Source organism: Diadema antillarum, unplaced genomic scaffold (genome assembly GCF_040938485.1).
Source record: "Diadema antillarum isolate AM-2024a unplaced genomic scaffold, OU_Dant_1.0 seq00000451_RagTag, whole genome shotgun sequence".
Lineage (NCBI taxonomy): Eukaryota > Metazoa > Echinodermata > Echinoidea > Diadematoida > Diadematidae > Diadema > Diadema antillarum.
This window is the reverse complement of record NW_027271424.1, coordinates 820001-842182: the sequence shown is the minus strand read 5'-3', so window position 1 is coordinate 842182 and position 22182 is coordinate 820001. Positions and strand designations below refer to the sequence as shown.

Here is a 22182-nt window from a genome sequence, read left to right as displayed (position 1 = left end):
ATCATCAACTGGAAGATATATATGGCAAGCAAAAGTATTTGTGTGCTTTTATTATTTTTGTGCTAGCTTCTAGCTGCATGAAATGCACGAAAATATCCACTATTACAGCACTCTACTATTACTTTTCATTAATGGAGACAAAGTGGCATTGAAGCCCAGATTACAATACACGATACTTTACCGTGTCTGTAGCAAAGCCATTGGGGGATACAAACAGAGCTCAACATTAGTGGTGGCCCGGTGGCCCAGGGTCACTAAAAATTGATGTCGGGACACCAAGTTTCCAACAAGATTATCTTTTGGTGGCCCGATTGGGCAACTTATGAAGAAGAGGTACTGTACTTGCACTCTGCTCTAGATTGGTCTGCATCCCTACAAAGTGGGTCAAAGGTAGAAGGAGATTATGTCCAGATGATGGCCATTTTATGGTGAATTGAGTTGGCGATAAGATATCTAAACTTTTAAAACACACTTTCAGTTGTCATTGACCTCCTGTTTGTCAGAGTTAGTTTATTTATATTGTGCAATGGAAAGTTTTAGGAACGTTTACTCAGGTTGGCAATTACAAAACTATCACACGGAGAGTGGAAAATTGTGATATGAACAGCTTTGTTTGGGACTGAAGCATTATAGGCAATATTGTTTGTACTTGTGCAGCGTAGATATTCTGTAGATATGTTTGTGTGTTTTGGGGGAGGGGTGCGTTGTTTTATAAAATGAAACATGATCTTGTGCCAAGACCGAGTCATTTCCGGCTAAATTAACATTTCATTATAAACGTGTATTAAACCCTGCTGAGCAGTGAAAGAGTGTGTTTTTTTTTCAATCTTTTATTTTACCTTCTTTTTCATATAAACAATATGCAAATTAATTGATGACAAGATAACACAAATTTCATTATAATGACCTAAATTCCACATTGTCAATATGACAGATGAAAAAGAAAGAGTTTTGTATGTAAAAAAGAAAAAGAAACAAACATGTCAAACAGAAGGGAACAAGACACCCCCCACCCCCTTCCCTCCGAACCCCATATCCGGTGAACCTGCTCACAATCTCACTTTCTCGTAAGTACAACATTGGTGCAGGTTATTATACTGTACACTACATACTGTTTGTAATAATGGAGCATTGTTAGCATACTTTCTTCGAAGCATTTATTTACAAAGCCATGTAACCATAGAGTTGGACTTGTTTTTGTTTTTTCTTTTTACAAAATATGATTTGAACTCTTGAGCGAAGGTCATGTCACATTGAGCGTGAAATCTAGACGAGACATGTCCGCAAAAACCCCAGGAGGGGTGTGTGTGTTCCCTACCATAATACAATGTACACTAGATTTTACTCAGTTTCTAATTCAAATGCCATGAGTGTAGCCTTGTAGTTAGGGGTTGATGGCAGTTGAAGGAAACGTTGGGGGGAAATCCAGTTGGCATTTCAGAGGATCGAGGAAACCGGGCCGTCTCTGTCCTTCCACATGTTCCGTTCGCCAGTATTATTAGTCAGTCAGCCAAGAAATCCCAGGATTAATTACAGACTTGGCACACCAGGGGGGAGGGTATCATGAACAAATTTTGCGATAATAGCAATAAGATGTGAACTGTTGTGATCGATGTCTAATTATGTGTCACGAGTGTACAGTAGTTTGTGTGAAGCATACTCAGTGATTCAGGATTTGTAGGCATCCATAGTGCTACAAAATGTATCGCATCAGTACTTGTTTCAGTTTTGCTTTCTGTTATATAAAGCCTTTTGAAATTTCAATTATAAAATGCTGAATTATACAAAATTTTCTCTTCATCTACCCCCCCCCCAAAAAAAAACCTTCAATTTTTTTCAACATAATATCTTTCCTTTATTATGGATTTGTTAAGCTTTTGAGGACCATCAACTTACTGTCACGTTGATATTAAAATGTCATCCTCAAGACTCAAAGAGTTAATCACCAGCATCCAGCAACCTCTACCCAAGTCAATGTGTTTACATCTAGGGATATTCAAAGTTATGTAAGATGTGTAAGGTTTTCTCTTCAGTTGCCCCCCACCCCCCCCCCAAAAAAAAGAAAGAAGAAGAAGACAATATTAGATCACCTTTCTTTCATTATGGATATAATATGTTAAGCTTTTGAGGACTATCAACTTATTTTCATTTGATATTGCATATAAAAATTTTGTCCTCAGGACTCGAAGAATTAGTCACCAGCATCCAGCAACCTCCTCCAAAGTGTGGTTAGATCTGGCGATATACAAAGTTATGTAAGGTGTATAAAGTTCCCCCCACTCCCTCATGGGAGGGGGGGGGGGTATTATCAACATGCCTTTCTTTCATTATGGGTATGTTCAGCTTTTGAGGAACACCAACCTAACATCATATTGACATTGTATATAAAAACGTTGTCCTCGGAACTCGAAAGAGTTAATCAGCAGCATCCAGCAAGTCAGTGTGGTTAAATCTGGGGATTCCATCTCTTGACATGAGTCACACATTTCCTGTGACCCCTTTCACATCTGTCATTTTATCTCAGGAGTATGCTTCATGTCCAAATGGAGCTGAATCCATGGCAGTCATGATTATCTTTTGGGTTAGCGCTCTAACCACGAGCCGCAGGGGGTCCCCACTCATAGTTAAGCACTGTGTGGACACAAAAATCAACGAACTCAAAGGGGCAGGAGTTTAACCTCGAGGTTAAGATTCGTCGTGTGGATGCACATCGCAGTTAGGGCTTGTCGTCTGAACGTAACTTTTGTGTCAGCTGCTGTCTTTTCTTCATCTGTTTTCTGTTGGGTTTTTAGCTCACCTGAGCCAAAGGCTCAAGTGAGCTATTGCGATCGCTCTTCGTCCGGCGTCCGGCGTGCGTCGTGCGTCGTGCGTAAACTTTTACATTTTCATCTTCTTCTTGAGAACCCCTAGACCGATTTTCACCAAACTTGGCAGGTAGCATCCCTAGGGGGATAGAATCTTAGTTTGTTCAAGTGGGCACCATACCCCTCCTGGGGGGACCCCAGAGGGGCTCAAACCCCCCAAAATTAAGGAATCTTAAAAAATCTTCTTCTCTAGAACCAGAAGTGATAGAGCTATTTGAAGTTAATACTATGAATTAGTACATTGATGACTGTAGTTTCAAGTTTGTTCATGGCAGAATCAGGGGTGCCCCCCCCCCCCCCCTGGGACCCAGGGGAGGGGGATGGGGAGGGGTCCTAATATGGCCCAAATTGTACATTTTCATCTTTTTCTTGAAAATGCCATTATGAATTTCCACCAAAGTAGGCAGGTAACATCCCTAGGGGGAAAGAATCTCATTCCCATCAAATGAGCACCATGCCCCACCTGGGGGCCCCAGGGGGCCTAAATTTGGACCGAAATTGTAAACTTTCATCTTTTTCTTGAAAACCTTATCACTAATTTTCACCAAACTTGGCAGGTAGCATCCCTAGGGGGATAGAATCTCAATTCCATCAAATGGGCACCATGCCCCACCTGGGAGAATCAGGGGTGCCCTCCTTACCCCCTCCACCCTCTTGGGACCCAAGGAAGTGGGATGGGATGGGGGGGGGGTCCAAATGCGGGCCTAAATTTTCATCTTTTTGCTGAAAACAACATAATGGATTTTCACCAAACTTGTCAAGTAGCATTCCCATAGGGATAAGATCTCAAAGTGTTTGAATGGGCACCATGCTTTCCTTGGGGGCCCCAGGGGGTCCAAACCTCCTAAATTAATGAATATTAATATTTTTCTCTAGTTCTAATCAAAAGTGATAGGGCTTTAAGTCTTTTTTCCCAAGCTGCATAATCCAACATTCTATAAAGTACAGTGTACTTGGCAGGTATTTTTACCAGTGTGATGGAATATGTAAATGGACACCATGCCCCCATTCTCAAAGCTACCCCCACCATAAGTTTCCAATGTTCTCAGGTAAGAGTCTGCAAGAATGCATGGAAAGTGAACTTGCGATACTCAGGTGAGCGCGTGACCCGCGGGTCTCTTGTTTTTTAATCCACTAATTCATACAGTGTATGTCAAACTTCAGATGAAGCTGCTGTGCAGTTTGATCAGCATAGATGTATATCTTTGAATTTCTTGAATTTGAAATCCTTGAATTTGGCAGCACACTTTGCTATGGACTTACAGTATTGTATTTATAGATTGAGTGATTTGTTGACAAAGAGTCTGTACAAACGTATGTTTCTCGATGAAATTCATGGTGATCTACAATTTGTTGTATGTGTTTTATTTTGTTTTCCTTTTCCAAACTAGGTGGCGAAGTTGATCGACATTGGGAGGCGATACCACCAGGTTGCCGTCTTCTCGCTAGCATCAGTGGAATGCCTGGTGATGTAAGCGTAATCAGTATTTCATATAATATTTGCATCATACTGTGTACACCATAATTTTTCTTTTGTCTTAGATGTTTTCTTTTTCGCAAAGTTTGAATTTTGACTGATATTCTTGATATCAGCAATTTACAAACCTACTGTCTATGGCAGCAAATGATGATTATGTTTATGGTCTTCATTGTGGTTATTTGGTAAGTTTTCTCATGTGAAGGGAATAGCATTCTGTTCTTCATTTTATTTCAACACTGTTCTCAAGTGCAAATTCTTCCTGGAATTGTTGCAGAAGTTCAGCTTATGAAGTATTATGCTCTTGAAATATAATATATGGCGATTAAAATACTACACGTACAAAAACCTATTTTCTTTGAACACTAGACACCTTGTGTTCTGTGTTTCAGTTCAGGGTAAATCCCATGTTGGTATAACAGTCTACAATACTTTGGCTGAAACAAGCAAGTGACAGAATGCCCTTTTGAATACTATAGATGGGCAAATTTTATTCGATATTTGTATTGACATCACTATCCATTATGGTTATGACACTTGGGCAGAAAGTGTTTCTGCTTAAAACTTGTTGGTGTCAAGTAGAGCATGCTAAATCCAATTAAAACAACAGTAACAACAATACAATATATTTATCAAGTCAGATATAAACAACTTTTCACTTCTTTTTGCCGTAGCTGGGAAGTATCACAATTGTCAGAAACACAGAATAGGATAAAGTGCATTCCTTGCGTGCAATGGATACAGAGTAGAATGTTTTGCCAATGTTTTCTGACATGGCCCACTTTCCCTTCAGGCTAAAGTAAATCATGTAGTAGATGCCCCCATCATCTATATCTGTCAAAGAGAAAAACATTAAAAGGTCTATACAGGAAGTAATATGTTGTGCGGAATGACGGAGACACATTTTCTGACATCCTGAAGGAGTGGTAGGGAAATCTGGCGGCATGTTATTCTCATTTTACCACACAGCTATCAAGTTGAACAAGTATAGCATCATTGAGTGTGTTTAGCTGATAATTGAAAACCCAACATTCGATATATGAACTCTGTGAACTTTTATCATTACATGTATGTTGTGGTTCCCAGTGCAGGATATGCCCTTTGTTTTGCCTGAAAGTTTCAGGCTTTTAACTTGCCAAGCAATTATTACTATTAAAAAAAAAAAGCTGGCAAGTTTAATATTTTGAGGAAAATCTGTAATGTTCTCTGTGTCCTGGCTTTTCCTTTTCTGTCATTCTGTCTCAAAATATCAAAGCTGAGTTCGGGATCACGTCTAGTTGGAAGTAATTCAGGCCTCACTACAGAACTTTGTATTTACTCTAGAGCCTCCCACTATTTACACTAAATTGTGACGCAAGTTTTTTTCTCTTAAGGTCATTTCTCAGTCCAGTTATTTTGTTGGTAGATCAACATCCATTATTATGATTTTTTTGTTGCTGATGTGGGGGTGGGGGGAGGGGTGTTTTGAAAATAACTACATTGTATATTGTTCAGATACTCAGGTACCAGGCATACTGTGTGATTTAATGCGTGGTATCCAGTTATTTGCGGTTTAACCCCGTTGAGGACAGGCTGATTTTGCTGCAACACGCATTTCCCATAGACCCTTGCCCGAGTATACTCGCAACTTGTCCTCAGCGGGTTAAGAGAGCATGATCGTGACCGGAAAGTCATGGTGTGTACAGATGATATCCTTTGTCTCTGTTTTAAAGGAAATGATCCAATCGTATGTATGTCACAGTCAAACATAAAAGTGGCACATGTGCACAAATGTCTTTTGTTTACTGCCTCTGCCAATGAACAAAGCTGACCAAAAGTGTCCTTGAAACGTCGCTCCATGTGCAATGTAAAACCGCCGAAAGTGCTTATTTTCAGTCTTTTTTTGTTGTTGATCCTGCGCATGTCTTTCCATTGGCATTGGGGAAAATTGGAAGGGAAAAAAAAAAGTTATGGGATCTGTTCTTTTTCCGCGAGTGTTTCACTGAATATTTCTGCGTAAGTAGCTGACTCCACAATTGACTTAAACTTCCCCCTTTAAAGTGACATGCAATATTTGCCAAAATGGCAGTCTTTTTGCTTGAAGACATTGTTTGATCCAGGTAGTGCTTAAATGTGTGAATCTGCATTTTATATTTGTGACTGGAGGAGAGACTAGATCAGTGAGATATTTTTGTTTTGTTTGCTTTTTGAAATGATAGTTCACATGTATCATGCGGCCAAGGTGTGCTGCTCTAAGCCAAGGGTACTGGCTGCCATAGACTTTGATCACCAGTACTCTGACCCATTTTCACATTTTGGTTCACAGACATTGTGCCCGTGTTTGTGTTCCTTGTATAATAAATATGTCAATAGTTATTGAGGGTGCACATTTTAATTCTTCATTCAGCTATTGATTTTAAAGAGTAAAGTCCATCCTGACGTTATGCTGCTTCGTGTAAAGACAGAAAAATCAAATATGAATTACAGGTAGATCAATGAAAATTTGGAGGAAAATTATCAGACACACAAAAAAAGATATAGTTTAAGAGGAAGACAAATGGGCAAGTCTGTGTGACTTGGGTCTTGAGCACCTCTCCATGTGTTTTGTATAAAGATTTTGACCAATTTTCACTTTTTCCAAATATTTTGGCACAGACAGTACTTATGCATGGAGAAAGATATGAAAAAAACAAAACAGATTATTCTTATCATCAGAGCTCACCATTAAAATTGATGTTTTGCCACCAAATTTAAAAAAAGTACTCTCTTTTGGTGGCCTGATCAGGCAACTAAGATTCAAAGTGGATAGTTACATTTGCTTTGTTTAGAGCCACCAAAACTTCAGATTAAAAAATCTTACTGGCATGAACTGACCACCAGAGAGAGAGAGAGAGAGAGAGAGAGAGAAAAAAGGAATATTTTGTAGGGTTTAATATTCTTTCTTTTCTGTTTGGATTTGACTTCTATTTACTTTTGTGATTTTAAGATGTCACCTCTGAAGTTGTATTCAACAAAATTGTAGCTCCAGGGATATTCTGAGAACCCACTCACCAGTGTCACTTGCTGCATACTGTATCAGAAATCTACTTCAGATAGTTCTTGAGTAATTCTTAAGATTGGCAAGGTTTGCTGATGGGTCATTTCTGCATCTTTTTGTATTTCTAGCAAGAATACATAAAGGTATTCATACAACAGAAATGATGTAAAGTTTGTACTGAAAGGCTGTTCTTCTTGCCCACCAGTTTGTATTGTCTTCTTCTGCAGCTTGAATTTGTTTTGTGTACATTATGCTGTTGCTAGGTGAGGGAAGTCTATAGTCGCAGCCCAGGCAAGTTATGAGGTCGCTTTTGGTTACCTTTCCAGAGAGAATACAAAATTTGTTTATATTGAGAATACAGTCTCTGTCTGTCAGTGCCTTTTAACCCATTAGTAACTGAGCCGCCCAAAACCGCCCATCAGATTACTCCCTAAACCACCCGACACCTCCCGCCTGCTTTTTAAAATAGTTTTAGGCTTTACTATTTTTATTTTCATATAGAATATAGAATATATAATTACATAATTTGAAAGAGGTCAAATGTCAAAACTATGTCAGCATATTTCTGTGACACACAAGTCTCAATCATTGGTAAAGTCTTCATAGGCTTTCAAATAAACATTACTTATGATAGACAAAAATAAACATGCAGTAATCGGTTTTGCATAATTTAGAAAGTTGTTGAAATGATAGTTAATATTGCTTTACTCTCCAGGCAACAATAGGCTATTATGTATGGAATCTTCAGTTGCTATTAGGGTTAACATATACTGAAAGGTGCTAAACTTGGGTACGTCTGTGCTAAGTGTTTCCGTCAGAGTTATTAAATTATACAGATTTACAGAAATTTAAGGACAGTATCAAATAAAGCTGGCTCTCTGATATCTTATGTTACAGAAATGTAAGTGTTGAAATTTAGCAAGTCTGCCTCGAGAAAATGAAGCACAGATCCTGTATGGGGTACAGGAAACATAATGAGATATGTCACTGGCCCTACATGTATGCAACTGCAAGTAACAAAAGAGAAAATTCCATGGATTGTGGTGAGACGCTAACTTCCTAGTTCAGGAGCAGCATTCAATTCACCTTCCTCACCCATAATATAGCCATGATATTGGTATCCGACGATATCAGAGTGCAAAATTGCACATTCATATCTTGTATGCCTGTGTCCATTAAATGCTTGCATAGCATACTTAAAATATGGGTGCAAAGGTTGTCTGTTATCGGGTGTGCCTCCCGCATGCTGTACACGTGAACATATTTGTGCCACAAAGGGAGAGACCAGCATGTCTACCATGTGAGCTTTGAAAACAAAACACAGGAGATATTTAATACTGGGCACAATATTAGGTAGTTACCCAATGTTAAATATACGTGGAAATGGGTCTAGATTTAGATTGAGGCATCCTGGTATCAGGTAGAAGATCTTTGCAGTGATGAATTCTGAGAGTAGCTTGTGCTTTTGTTTTTTCTTTTAGCAGAAAAAAAAAGAGCAAAACCAACAAAAGCGCCTGCTGTATTAGGCCACAGCTATACGATCAAATTTAAAGCTATTTCTTGCTAAAATGCATCATATGTGTACTTAGGATGACTTTAGGGGTAATACTCAATTCACCTGCTCTTGCAGATACATGACAAAGTTTTGCTCAAGTACATTTGCACATTCATGCAGCTAGATTTAGCAGGCCCTACATTGTATCACATGCAGTGTGTTCAAACCTTGATGAAGGTATTAGGTTGCTATGGTTTTGTCTCTGTGGAGGAAGTTTACATAAACTTTGAACACCACTTTGTATGACTTGTCTGCTGCTGGTGATGGTATAAATGCAGGCCTTAAAGCATGTATGTATCCTACATAGTGTTTCTGCAGTGTCCTAGTTGTTCTCTGCTGCTGTTTTACACCTGGGCCCCATTTCATAAAACTTGTTATCAGTGACAAGTTGTGATAGTTGTTACAAGCTACTGAAATCTTGCATCTGATTGGCTGAGAGCAAATTTGTCACAGAAATGTGGCAGTTGTCTCTGATAACAAGTCTTATGAAACGGGGCCCTGGTGTAATTTATCAACTAATATAAATATTAAAGAGTATTTGATTCTAAAGAGGAATTCAACATTTATTTGATGAAAATTGGTTTTGAAATGGGACCTCTTTGTTATTGGATATCTCAGCCATTTTGTAACTGATTAAACTTTGAATTTCTCTTAGAGTTGTATGCTCTTTAATGTTTTCATAATTGGTTTCTAATTGTCTAGCAAAAAAGTTATAATCTGAATCTCAATCTCAAACTATGCCATCCCTTAAAATGATGTTAGTCATTCTTTTCCCCTTACTTTGAAAGACCTCCCTCACACTCTGAAAGATGGAAATGGATGATGATGCTAACTTACGTACAAAATTTTGTACATGTAGGGTGCTATGTACAATGTACAATGTGTATTGCCCTGTTTTCAATGTGGTTACCTGGGACAAAGTGGATTGTATTACCTGGGACTGAGCTAGGGTTTGTGCTGTCAATGTAAACATTAGACAAGGTGTAATTGTGTTGCTTGTCATGGGAGGTATGTAGTTCCAGGAAACATGATTTCTGGTACTGATATTATCTGGCATGTGTACAGGGTTGTACTCATCATCCAATTTGCTACTCATTTTACTTTGTGGGTTTAGTTTGAAGCTGGGATTGCTATCATTCCTCTCTGGGCGTGTGCTGAATATGCAGCTCTCATGTCATTTCATGCCTGGGGAAACCCCAGTCTACAATGCAAATGTGGCTAGGAATATATGCATAGACCAATTCGGTTTGGGTGCTGTTTTTTTATGTTAATTTTTAACTGGGGGCTTTACAGAATGTAAGTGTGCCTAGCAAAAGATTTAAGATTTATACACTGACGTAGCAATGCACCTGGCTCATTGCATAACTCATTGAAAGTGCTTTTGTTCTTCTTTGGAAGTTTTATCCAAATCCGTTCGCATTTGTGTGTGTGTGTGTTATTTTGCAAACAGATAGACAGACAGACAGACAAAGAAACAAACCAACACTGACAAAAACGTAACCTCCTTGGCGGAGATAAGAAATGCAAGCAGTGTCATTCCTTAATGTGGTTATGGTGCTGTGGCTAGGGGTCCAATTCATAGGGAGATTTGCCATGATAGTACCCGGTAAACTGCAAGGTTCAATAATTGCTGTCACTGTATAGTGTAGCAGCATCATGGAAGCAACTTATCACAGAGACTCCAACTCTCCCTTTTTCGACTGGAGATCTCCCGCCGAAAGCCCATTTCTGCACAATCTCCTGTTCTCCCGCTTGAGATTCAATTTCTCCCGCTTGAAATGATTTCTTATTTAGTGTCATCGTATTTTGAAAAATAAGCCTTAGATAGCATGAGATAACATCTAGAACACTAGAGCTGGACCCCGGCCGCAAGGGACTTCGCGCTTCACGCACATCAAGTTGGAGTCTCCCGTTTGCTAGGGGTTTCAGGCGGGAGAATCTCCTGATCAGAAAGTGCTCGGGGTTGGAGTCTCTGTTATCAGTTGTGAGTGTTTTGAATTGTTGCTGCAGCAACTGCAACTGTGACAATAACACAGTGATTGCAGACATGAATCTCAATGAAATCGTCCCCAGTTAGTTGTATTTGATTGATTACTATACAGCACATACTGTAGGGCCACTTGTGTCCACCACATACATTGTACATGTACCATTATGTAGGCCTACAAACTGTATTCAGTGTTTCATGCCAGGCAACATCTTCTGAAGATGTCGCCAAGCTTGTAGTGCTCAATAGACTAGATTTACCTTAAAGTGTATCTGTACACAGAAATTTAGTTTTCTGACATTGTAGGTTATTGTACTGTTAATATCCGTATGAAATATAAGAGCGCAACGTTACTCACATGTACAGAGATGTAGCAATATATAAAGAGACAGAGAGCAATCTCTAAAATGCCAAAAATTACATGCGCCTTGATCTAAGAGTAGTCTTCTGGCCTTATCGACTGCATTCGATTGCGTAGTTCGATAATTTTCTGAACGATCAGTGTACTACGATACTCTCAAAACACGCAAACGCACGCAAATGTCCATGTACGCAGCTAGGTTGGTGCTACCGCGCCGCGCCGGGCCACTGACGAGGCAGCTGCGGCAGCCTCTACTCATGCGGATGCATATAGCTCGATGAGGCAATACCGATAGACAGTATTCGATGTAGCTGTGTGAAGACGGAGGCGAACGAAGAAAATGTGCACACACCGATGGTCTACGCGTGGCTACTATTTTCAGATTTGGCTACTATTGCAGCGCGCACTAGTGTGCGCTGATTTATTAAAATTAATATTTCACAGTTTGGGACATTTTTTGTGATGGGACAGAATTTTGTCTAGAGTTCGTAGGACATGCTCTCACACCTCTCAAATTTAAATTTTAGGGGAGAGATTCCCTTTAAAATTCTATGCATACCATGAGAAGAAAGGTTGCTGCAGGCTACCAGAAAGCTTGCCTAAGGCTTGCCTGATAGTGCATCAGCCATTGCATGCGCACAGGGTTTCAACAGGGAGGTGTTAGAGAGGGAGAGACAGTTACATTGTACTGCTCTTCTTGAAGCCACGGTTGGCAACCGTCGAGAAATTATATGTTCAACTGCAGACACTGTGTTACCCATGTGCTTTGACGAAGGAGAGTATCAGTAATTGGGATTAGTGCTCTCACATCAGGAAAGACTTCCCCCTGCTGCAGTTTGCTCTCTCTTTCAATGTGATGGAAAGTGTGAATATGAGTGCCTTCAATTGGAGCAGTGAATCAAAATGCAGTGTCAAACTGACAGTTGAAACAGCAAAAAGTTTAAAAGCACACTGGAACGTGCTGTAGCTGAGTACTTTATTTGAAAGATCATATCAAGATTAAAAGATAGAAGACTAACGTGCTCAAATATGCGCATCATAGAAAAGTATAAGGCTTTTAAGAGGACCTAATTTTCATTTGATTTTGATACGCATTATGCAGTCGGTAAACTAGAAATACATACTATGATATTGAATTCTTCCCTAAACTGTTCTAGATCAATTCGAGCATTTCATTTAGAATTTCACAGTGAGATATAGCTCATAATTCAATGAAAAGTGAAATGCATTCTTCGTCTCCAAATTTTGTCTTTAACTATGAGAGTGTTGGCAAGCATAGCGGGATGTTAGACATCTGATCGTAATTAATGCTTTGAACCCAAACATTTGATTGCATGAATTATGAAGAGTTGCCACTCCCATCTATGTAACACATACATCCCTGGTTTCAAGTAGATTGCATATCATGATGTATTCTCGTCAAGGGGGGGGGGGGGGGGGGGGTGGGTGATAGAAGAGAAGGCAAGCAATGGAGTCACGCACCTGCCAATGAGGATGTTTGTGTTCCTCAGACTCGAATGACTGTGACCGCAAGCATTCCATTCCTGGGGAATACCAGAGGATAAAGCAAAACATGACATGTGCAGATTTGATTTCTAGAGTCAATCAGTTTTTCTTCCTCCTCCTCCTCAGAGACATTCATGACTGGTACCCATGTTTTATTACTCACCTTCATGAGTTGTTATAAATCCTTATTCTGAAGAGAGTTTATAATCTGTCATTAGATGTTTTGTTTTGTTTTCTTAAAGGGATGGTACAGTATTGGTGGAGATGAGAATTGGGCTTTTAACTTTTTGCGAGATACCAAGAACACACTTATGATATAGTACAGAACATGCCATTTTAAGAGGAAATCAATGTTTATATGATGAAAATCGAGTTTGGAATGACAGAAACATCCAAAAACAAAGTAAAACAGAGCAGTTGTAATAAAGTATGGGTTCCACACTTTATTAGAATTGCTCTTTTTTGGATATCTCAGCCATTTCAAAACCAATTTTCATCAAATAAATGTTGAATTCCTCATAGAATTACGTGCCCTTTCATATTTCTTAAGAGGTTTCTCATTATCTCACCAAAAAATGTTAGAAACCTGAAATTAGGTCTCAACCAAAACTGTATGGTCCCTTTAAAGTTCAGAGAAAATGAAAAGATGAAAGAATAGATCCAGAGTTCTTTTCTTATTTGGTTTGCACAGTTGTATACTGTGCATCCTGACATATATTCTGCATCCTGTGAAGTGAAAATTATGAAAACAAAAACAGGAAGAAGAGAAAAAAATCAACTTCAAATACAATGTTTTTGATAATAAAACATGTGCTCAGATGTAGATTTGCAAATCATGCATTTTAGGGGTTTCTGTGGTCAGATACAGCCCATATTTTTTTGGGGAAAATTTTTTGTTATCATAAGAATTGCAGTTCTAATTTTAACCAGTAATGTTTTACAGAGGTGCAGTGTATACTGCTCTTTTTAAGTCTTCAGATCATGATCAACTATGATTATATTTCCTGTTTTTCACATTGATCTTTGTGTTATTCTGGTAGTACTATTAACATGTGAGCTGTCATTTATGAAGTAATTTTGGCTGGGGGGGGGTGTAGGTGTCTCAAATAAAAATTGTGATATTAGCTCATAATGACTATGCATATTTACACACCATACCTATTATGTGCATGTCTCATGTGCTCAAATGAGATTTCTTTGAAAAGTCAAATCTTCCAAAATATCTCATCTACGTAGGCAGGGGGGGGGGGGGGGGAGGGAACTACAGTCTTTTAAAACCAGGATCTTGGAAGGAATTAATACTTAAAAACCCAAACAAACATGGTAATGACCGTACAAAGGATCGATATATACACACTTACGAGATCCTTTACAAAGTTTTCAAAATGTATTGTTACACCCACCAGCATCCATCCTGTTTTTAACAAATTTCAACAAGTGTTTGTAGTCTGTATTTAGCAGAATGGTTTTGTATCTCTGGCCATGTTGACATTCCTTGTTAATGAATAATCTATTCTTCGTATGAATTTGTATTTAAAAGGTGTGGAAAGTGAGAGTTGGTTGTGAGTAATAGCAGAGAAAGTGTACTCAGTTTCTGTCAAAGCAAAAACATCAAAACTAATTTATAATTGTCTTAATATATAGTGGTTGATAGCAAGTGCATAATCTGTGCTCCGTATTAAACTATACAAAAGTGGAAAGTGATATTCAATCAATCGCATGAGCAGAGAAACTGCTCACATTTACCCTCCAATAACAACATTAATCATCAAAACTGATTGGGTCATACAGCCCATTACATCGGGATTTATGGTCAAAATTGAGCAATCTGAAGTCTGTAGAATTTCATGAAAATTAAAGGGGCATGCGTCTGTTTTTAGGACGTAATTGCAGATGGCTGCATGCAGATTCCTCTATGTACAGTCCAACTTCTCCTATCTGGACATGTTATGACCGATGCCAATCCGCATAAAGGATTTGGCCGGGTATGGGAGACTTGATGTTTAGTGTACGTACATGTACACATGCAGCTGCCGTAGAACGGTTGCCTGTACCATGCCCTGATTTAATATGAGTTTGTGTGAGAATTTTGCTTGAGCTTGAAATCCCTCCTTTCCCTGTAATTATTAGATAGAAAAAACACAAAAAAGTCACAAAAAACAAAATCACGCCAAGATCACATCCAGATAAGAGAGAGATCCTGATAAAGGGAGGCCGGATAGGAGAGGTCGGACTGTATGTAGGTTGATATTTGCTACCCCAAATCACATGAAATTAGGCTTTCACGATGTTTAAGTGTGTGACTAATGTATGAACTATGTGTGTGTGTGTGTGTGTGTGTGTGTGTGTGTGTGTGTGTGTGTGTTCATTTCCTTGTTTTGTATTTGATTAATTTTGTTTGTTCCTTTTTTGGCTCATTGAAACAAATGATCAAAATTTGCCCCCGTATTTGCTGTATGTTTCAGAATGTTCCACTGGCTGTTCATGAGCTACCCATGGATGGAGCTGGCCACTCAGTTCCTGAAGATGACCCAGCTGGTCATTGTCTGCCACTTTTATCTTGCCCGCTCAGTGCGTCTACTGAGGAAGGAGTACCTCAATAAGCTGTGAGTACACACACCACATCATTGCCTCATGGATCAGATTGTCTGAAAGACTTTAAGGAAAATTCCATCTTGATAATCATGATAATTTTTTTTTGTAATGAAAACAGAAAAAAAATCAAACAAGTAGTTAGGAATTATCAAAGTAAAAAAGCAACAAAGTTAACATTTTGGGATAAAAGGAGACATAAGAAAATAGTTATGACCTGTAAAAGTTTGGAGAGTTAGACAAAGTGGCAACTCTGTGTGATCTATGTGTTGAGCACTTTTGCATCTGTTTCGTACACCAAAAATTCACTAATTTTTATCTTTCTCAAATATGTGAGCACAGACAGTATTGCTACTGATTGACAAGTTGACAAAACTTATCCATTGAGGAGGACACACATCAGTGGCAAAAGACAAAGAAATGAACAGTAAAAAAAAAAATGAAATGAAACCCGGAACTAGCACCAGAAATATTTTTGCCGCCCCCCTGTACGGAATTCCTGGACCCGCCCTTGCACATATATTACTTCTATTTTGCAACGAGAACAGGTCTGAAGAAATTTTTCTCAGGAGAATAATAGAAATTGGTAAATTTTTGTGTATAAACCAAATGGAAAGCTGCCCAAACATCTATGTCACACAGAGTTGCAAATCACATTTGTTTGTCACCCTCATTTAGCCTCATGTAATTTTCAATCTATGAAAGGGGTGCAAGCACATCAAGATTTTGTTTAAGGAGGAGCTCTCTTACGTTTAATGCATTCTGAATAATTTGTATGTTTCACACATTAATTAGATTTGTATGCTTGCCTTGAATAGTGTAGTGATCACACACAGAACACTACCTTCAGCTACCTACCATGATGATGGGGAAACCCAGTCAAGCAAATCAAATCAGTTATGATTCCACATCATCTGTACATTTTACACATGGAATCCTGTTCAAGTGAGGGATGTGTTCTTGAAATAATATTCACATTATTTTTTTTTTCATACTTACATTTTTGTTTCTTTCCATTTAGTGTTGTCCTACCAGTACTACTGCTGTTTGGTCTATATTTTCTTGCTGTCACGGTTGCTGGCATTATATTTACCAAGTCACTGTCAAATACCTGTGGAGGTTAGTATCCTTGTGGATATCTTTCAGTTATAAATCTGGACATTTTTTCTCTTTCATCCAGGTCAACAACTACAAATAAATGGAAGTCCCTACTCTGTGTGTAAATGTTTTCTTACCAGTAACTGTTTTTTCCAACTCTTTCTCCTTTTATCTCTTTGTTAAGGGGGGGGGGGGGACTGTTTTGTCCTAATCAGTCTTTTCCTAGAAATCATAATCTCTTAGTTATCTGGACATTGTTCATAGGCAGAACATCAGTTCACATATTGAGCTATTCATAGTTACCCATGTCACTGATAAGACTATTTACACAACAAGCCAGTATGTACCTGATAAAGCAGTCTAAATCCCAGATAGTCGTGAACTGTTCATGGTATGGGGGATTTCTCAATGACACAGTCCATGTTGGGGCATGCCATAGAGCACTCTTGTATTAAATGTTGACATATTGTGTGTCTGTGCAGTATGGTATGATTATTTAAACTGATGTTAACATCTCACCATTAGTGTACTGTATACGCCATATATTTAGCGAGTCTAAATTTTTGTGAATCAGGACTTCCCGATGATTTTGCAAGTGGTTGAATTCGTGATCGTGCAGTACTGTACTGAATGGAGAAATCCTTGTGTGTCACATTCATTTCGGGATCAGAGTCATTATTTTCGTGTGTCTTTAATTTTGCGAATAAAACCTGACTAGCGAAGTTCGAGAAAATAAAAATCTCGCGAAATATTGTGCGTATACAGTCGTTGATCTATTGTAGATATGTACACCCTTGTATTATGCTATTATGTCCCATCTCAAAGTGCAACTGGATTATATATATTTTTGACTGATTTCAGAAGTAAAAGAATAAAGCAACAAATGTCAGTGTGAGATTGTGAGGCTTTGATAAATCATAAATTCCATTTGTATCTGGTATGAATATGTGGCACTGTTTTTATGAAAACAAGAGAAACTCCAGCATACCACAGCTTCCATGTTCTCCCGTCTAACCCAATCCTTTATAATCTTAGGTCCCGCCAGACTTTTGTTTTGTATGTTTGTTTGCATTTTATTCTAAATTTGTAGTGGTGAGTTTGAACATGTACAGAAGTTTCACTTTTTAACCATATATTGTAATTTCCTGTCACATATTATGTAGGTCATAAGTGCCATGTGTATTGCTCATGCTATCTCTGTTTTCTTTAAAAATTATAAAGTAGAATAAAGTAAATAAAGAGTCATACAGCATGTGATTCTAGCACATTGCATATGTTTATGATCTTCCAAGCCTTCAACCTGTATTAAATGGTCAACTGTGGAAGTGGCATCTGTTTCAACTCCAAAAGACAAAACTCTTGTGTTTGTCAGCGTACTTGCACATACATGTACTACAGTTGCAGTATGGAGTGGTGTTAGTGCTCAATCTTCTGTTATTGCCTTTTGTGGTTTTCCACATAGATACAGATAGGAACTTAAACATTGCATAATTGATTGAAGTTCTGGATGGAATTTTGCCACAAATTATTATCATTATTCTTTTTTTTTGTCATCAGCGAATTGGCAATGCAGTCCTGATATTGGAGAAAGATGAGATGGAAGTGGTTCAATTCGTTACAAATTTGCACGAAATCAAAACAACATTTTGCAAATGTTTGCCATCTGAAGAGAAAACAGGAACATTGATCTTCTACAATGTGTTACAAATTCAAGAATCAAGTAATCAGTTTGCATTTCAGAGGCTTTTGAAAATGATATATGAATGAGAAGTGGTTTCCATTATTTTTTCCAGAATGATATCTTTTTACTTCACCTCATGAAATGCTATAAACAGTCATATTGGATGAATGCATCACCATTAAAAAAAAATAGAAGAGACCAAGACACAGAAATGTTATTTTAGAGATTTGATGGATCAACAGATATCTGTTGTATTCATGAAACTTCACTCTCCTGTGATGTATTTCAGATCCTTTCTGGGTGATGCTGTCTGCAATGGAGTGTGTACTCGTCCAGATGTTCATGTGCTGTGGCATCTACATCACCAAGAAACTCAACGAGGTCACGACACTCAGGAGTACGAGACGGAAGCAGAAGAGAGATTTATGGAGGTAACGTTGATCTTTTTTCCTGTTCTTAATAGAGGGGAGAATTAGCGGTACCCTCACCCCCCCCCCCCCCCCAAAAAAAAAAAAAAAAAAAGAGAGAGAGAAAAGCACAATCAATTAACCTTCATATTACTTTTAGCAGCTTGTGTGTGAACAATGTCAAATACATCTTGGGGATACTGCCCGGAAGGAGGCCCAACAGACTATGTTTTGTATAAAGCCATTGGTAAATTTTCTCTCTTGAGTGAAGGGAGAGATTATTCAAACGAATTTCACTATGATGGAAGAATTATGTTTGGTAGTTTGAGATTTGATGGTATACAAAAACCATGAGTATTACAGTTTTAAACATACATGTACAGCAGTATGATACATTTTCTGCAAGTGTAGAATTTGCTAGCATGGACAGGTTGAGATACCAAACATGCAAGCACATGTGGCGATACAGACTTTGAAGTGTGCATAATGGCGGACTGCATTTATGAAGGAACAAGAAGAAATTTTTGGTTGGAATAAGTGCAAAGGGCTACAAAGACACCCATGTTCTTAATATTGAAATCAGGAAAGTTCATTTGAGTGGTAGCGATGTCACTGCAATGTTTTTAATTGTGTCAGTGTGGCCAATAATATCGCCTATTGGTGACAAGCTAGCTGGTTGCTTTTCTTCTCAGAGGCTGTGGATTTGTTTCAGACAAATTTCTAGATTGTTTTAAAGTGTTTTGATGACAGAATGTTCAAGTAATCACACTTGATGCCTATGTGTAGGTCAATTGTATAACAAACATCCTACCATATAAAAATTGCACAATAAAGCCTAATATAGAAGGAGATATCACCATTTTTCTCAATAAACCATAACTGTAGACGGTTTAATATTGAAACGATTTTATTATAACTATTGTTCACATTTTGTATTAAACAATTCTTAACATTGATTATACTGATTTACACTTTTTCATTGGTAGTTTCTATCCCTAACTCACAATTTAGGACTATTTTGAAGCACTAGAGCAGGGTTGTTTTTTTTTTTTTTTTTTTTCATCTGCAAAGGATAAATAATGCCTTCAACTCCAACTTTCAACTACCTTAGTCTAACCATTTTCCATCCCACTGCTGTTCACATTCACACAGCATTATAATTGCCTTCGAACTGTCGTCGATAGCAACGCTGATCTACGACAGCTATATGCTCGGAAGTGAGTATTACCAGCTAAGAGCCTGAACCTTTATATTTTGGTTGCTGTTTTTTATTGGTGTGCCATGAGCCATCTAGTAGATAAACTTCTTTATTACAGTTATTGTTTCATGATTATTTGTACTCTTTCAAGTTGTAGTTGGCTATTTTAGGATGCTGTTCCCCCAACCCATCCCTTCTTCCTATACTTCTCTCTCCTAATTTTACACCAGAAAGGAGAAAAAACAAAACAAAAACAGACCATGATCATATGACACAGTATTTTTTCATTTCAACAGTAGCTACAATTATCGCTACATTCGTCCTTTGTTACCAAGTGGCTCACTGATAATGAAAACTTTGCTCTTTTGTCAAAACATGCAATTTCCCAACAGCTTATTGAAGTTTTCTAGTCATATTGAAATGGAACTGTCTGTGGATTGTAGAACTGTCATAGTATAAAGTCAGCCATGATTGTGTACTGCATTTTGTGTACTGGTTTTGAGACCAGATATAGCTTTGATATTAATAGTACAGCAGGGTGTTCAAACAGTTCTCCATTTTCCCATTCACTTTTTATTACAGGTATGGACGGACTTCTGAAATGTAGTGAAGTCTACGTGAGTAAATCATGCTAATAGAAATTTTATTGTACATTTTATTGTCTAATAATGCCGAACAACCTAGCAGTAAATGTATATCAGCTTGCAGTAAAATTTTATGACAGGGTTCAAAAATATATATGTGACCCGCTACAACAAAAAGATCCTAAAGTCGCTGACGGGTGAGCCGAGAAAATCGAGTTTGAAGTCAGATCACCAAAATCTGTCAAAATGTTTGGATTTCTGTTTTTACATAATTTTGTAGTCTAATGTATCTTCTATCATCTGCCGAAATTTGGAAGCTAAATGATCAAAGGAAAGGCCTGAAAATAGCATTTTTCTCGGCCATGCTTGGCTCGCCCGTCAGCGACTTTAGGATCCTTTTGTTGTAGGGGGTCACATATGTTACAGTGCACAATATGAGTTTCACAAAGGTCAGTTGTGAAGCAGTTTCAGAAGCAGAAGGCCTTTATTTTCATAACTGTTATAGCAGAGACCTTCAAGATGTTATATTGTGCTCTGCTGTGAGCACCGTGACATGATGGTGAAAGAACGTGTTTTGTTCGTGTTATGCTTTGATAACTGGTGTTTCTGGTGTGTAGAACTATGTGAGTTTCTTTAAATTGTATTAGATAGATTTATGATAGTCATACATGTAGACTGACATGGATTGGCTTTTCGTTGACCTCCATCCCAAGGACCGATATTCAGTATCAGTCAGTTTAACGGGAGCAGGGAACAATTACTGTAGTGCATGTGGTCCGAGAGTTTATGGCTCTATGCTGTATCTGTGTATTATGATTTTTGAGATTCAATTTTAGGTGTAAGGTACCAGAGTAAGTAAAATAATAATGAAAAATCGTCTGTTGTGTGAGCTTCATATGTGTATGATGTTTGTACACAAGTATTTGTTTCTGGTTTGCAGAATTTTCAGACACCTTTTAATTGTTAGATTCATAACTTATTTCTAGAATGGCAGTGCAATTTTGAAGATCCATGTTCATGTTTCTCTCTCAAATTGGCAGATTGACAAGTAAAGATTGATTCAGTCAAAACAAACCCTCCCATTACACAGACGCCCACACTACCGGGTCTCTAATTCAAAAAGATAAACAACTTTCAGAGCAAATTGCTCTCCAAATGTCTTTTTGTTGAAGTCTTTTAACAGAGACTGTCAACTGATAATTCACCTTGGGGAAATATATTCCGTTATCAGTTGTGTGCCTCAATCATTGCAGACGTGTCTGTTTGGTTGAATGACAGAATGACTGCTCGTGCCTTATTACTAGCACCCCTGAGGTAGTGGGTGTTTTAATCGCTATTTGTTCTGTCAACAAAATTAAGAGACCACAAATGACTAGAGAGAGAGAGAGAGAGAGAGAGCGCGATATGGTAGGATCCCAGGGCAGGGGTATTGTAAGGTCACCAGGGTTTATTCTAAATTTGCCATGTCACTTGCCGATTACAAGAAGATGAGCTCTTCCCGTTTACCATTAAAACCTAGGCTCTAAGTCTTTATTGTTCTCTGGTCTGGTTCGGTCTGGGTGCTGTTCTGTTTTTTGGTTGTTGTTTTTATGCCTCCGCCACAAAGTGGTGCCGGAGGCATTATGTTTTCGGGTTGTCCGTCCGTCCGTCCGTCCGTCCGTCCTTCCGTCCGTCCGTCCGTCCGTCCGTCCTTCCGTCTGTCCGTCCGTCCTTCCGTCCGTCCGTAATAAATTTTGTGGACAGGGTAACTATCAAAACCTTTTAAGGTATCCTAATGAAACTTGGCATGTATGTTTATTAGGGGGTGAAGTTGTGCCTATCAACTTTTGGGTGCACATGGTCGAGGTCAAAGGTCA

The 22182-nt window shown here is 38.4% G+C and overlaps 1 protein-coding gene across 1 annotated transcript in view; it reads left to right on the top strand.

Annotated features, from left to right (window-relative positions):
- LOC139732813 (uncharacterized) overlaps window positions 1-22182 on the top strand; it is a 35953-nt gene that overhangs the window by 7626 nt on the left and 6145 nt on the right. Inside the window, exons 4-9 of the mRNA XM_071643654.1 lie at window positions 4256-4335; window positions 15232-15372; window positions 16380-16477; window positions 18427-18568; window positions 19697-19761; window positions 20325-20359. Coding sequence (XP_071499755.1) covers window positions 4256-4335; window positions 15232-15372; window positions 16380-16477; window positions 18427-18568; window positions 19697-19761; window positions 20325-20359 — 561 coding nt within the window. The remainder of the gene's footprint in view (window positions 1-4255; window positions 4336-15231; window positions 15373-16379; window positions 16478-18426; window positions 18569-19696; window positions 19762-20324; window positions 20360-22182) is intronic.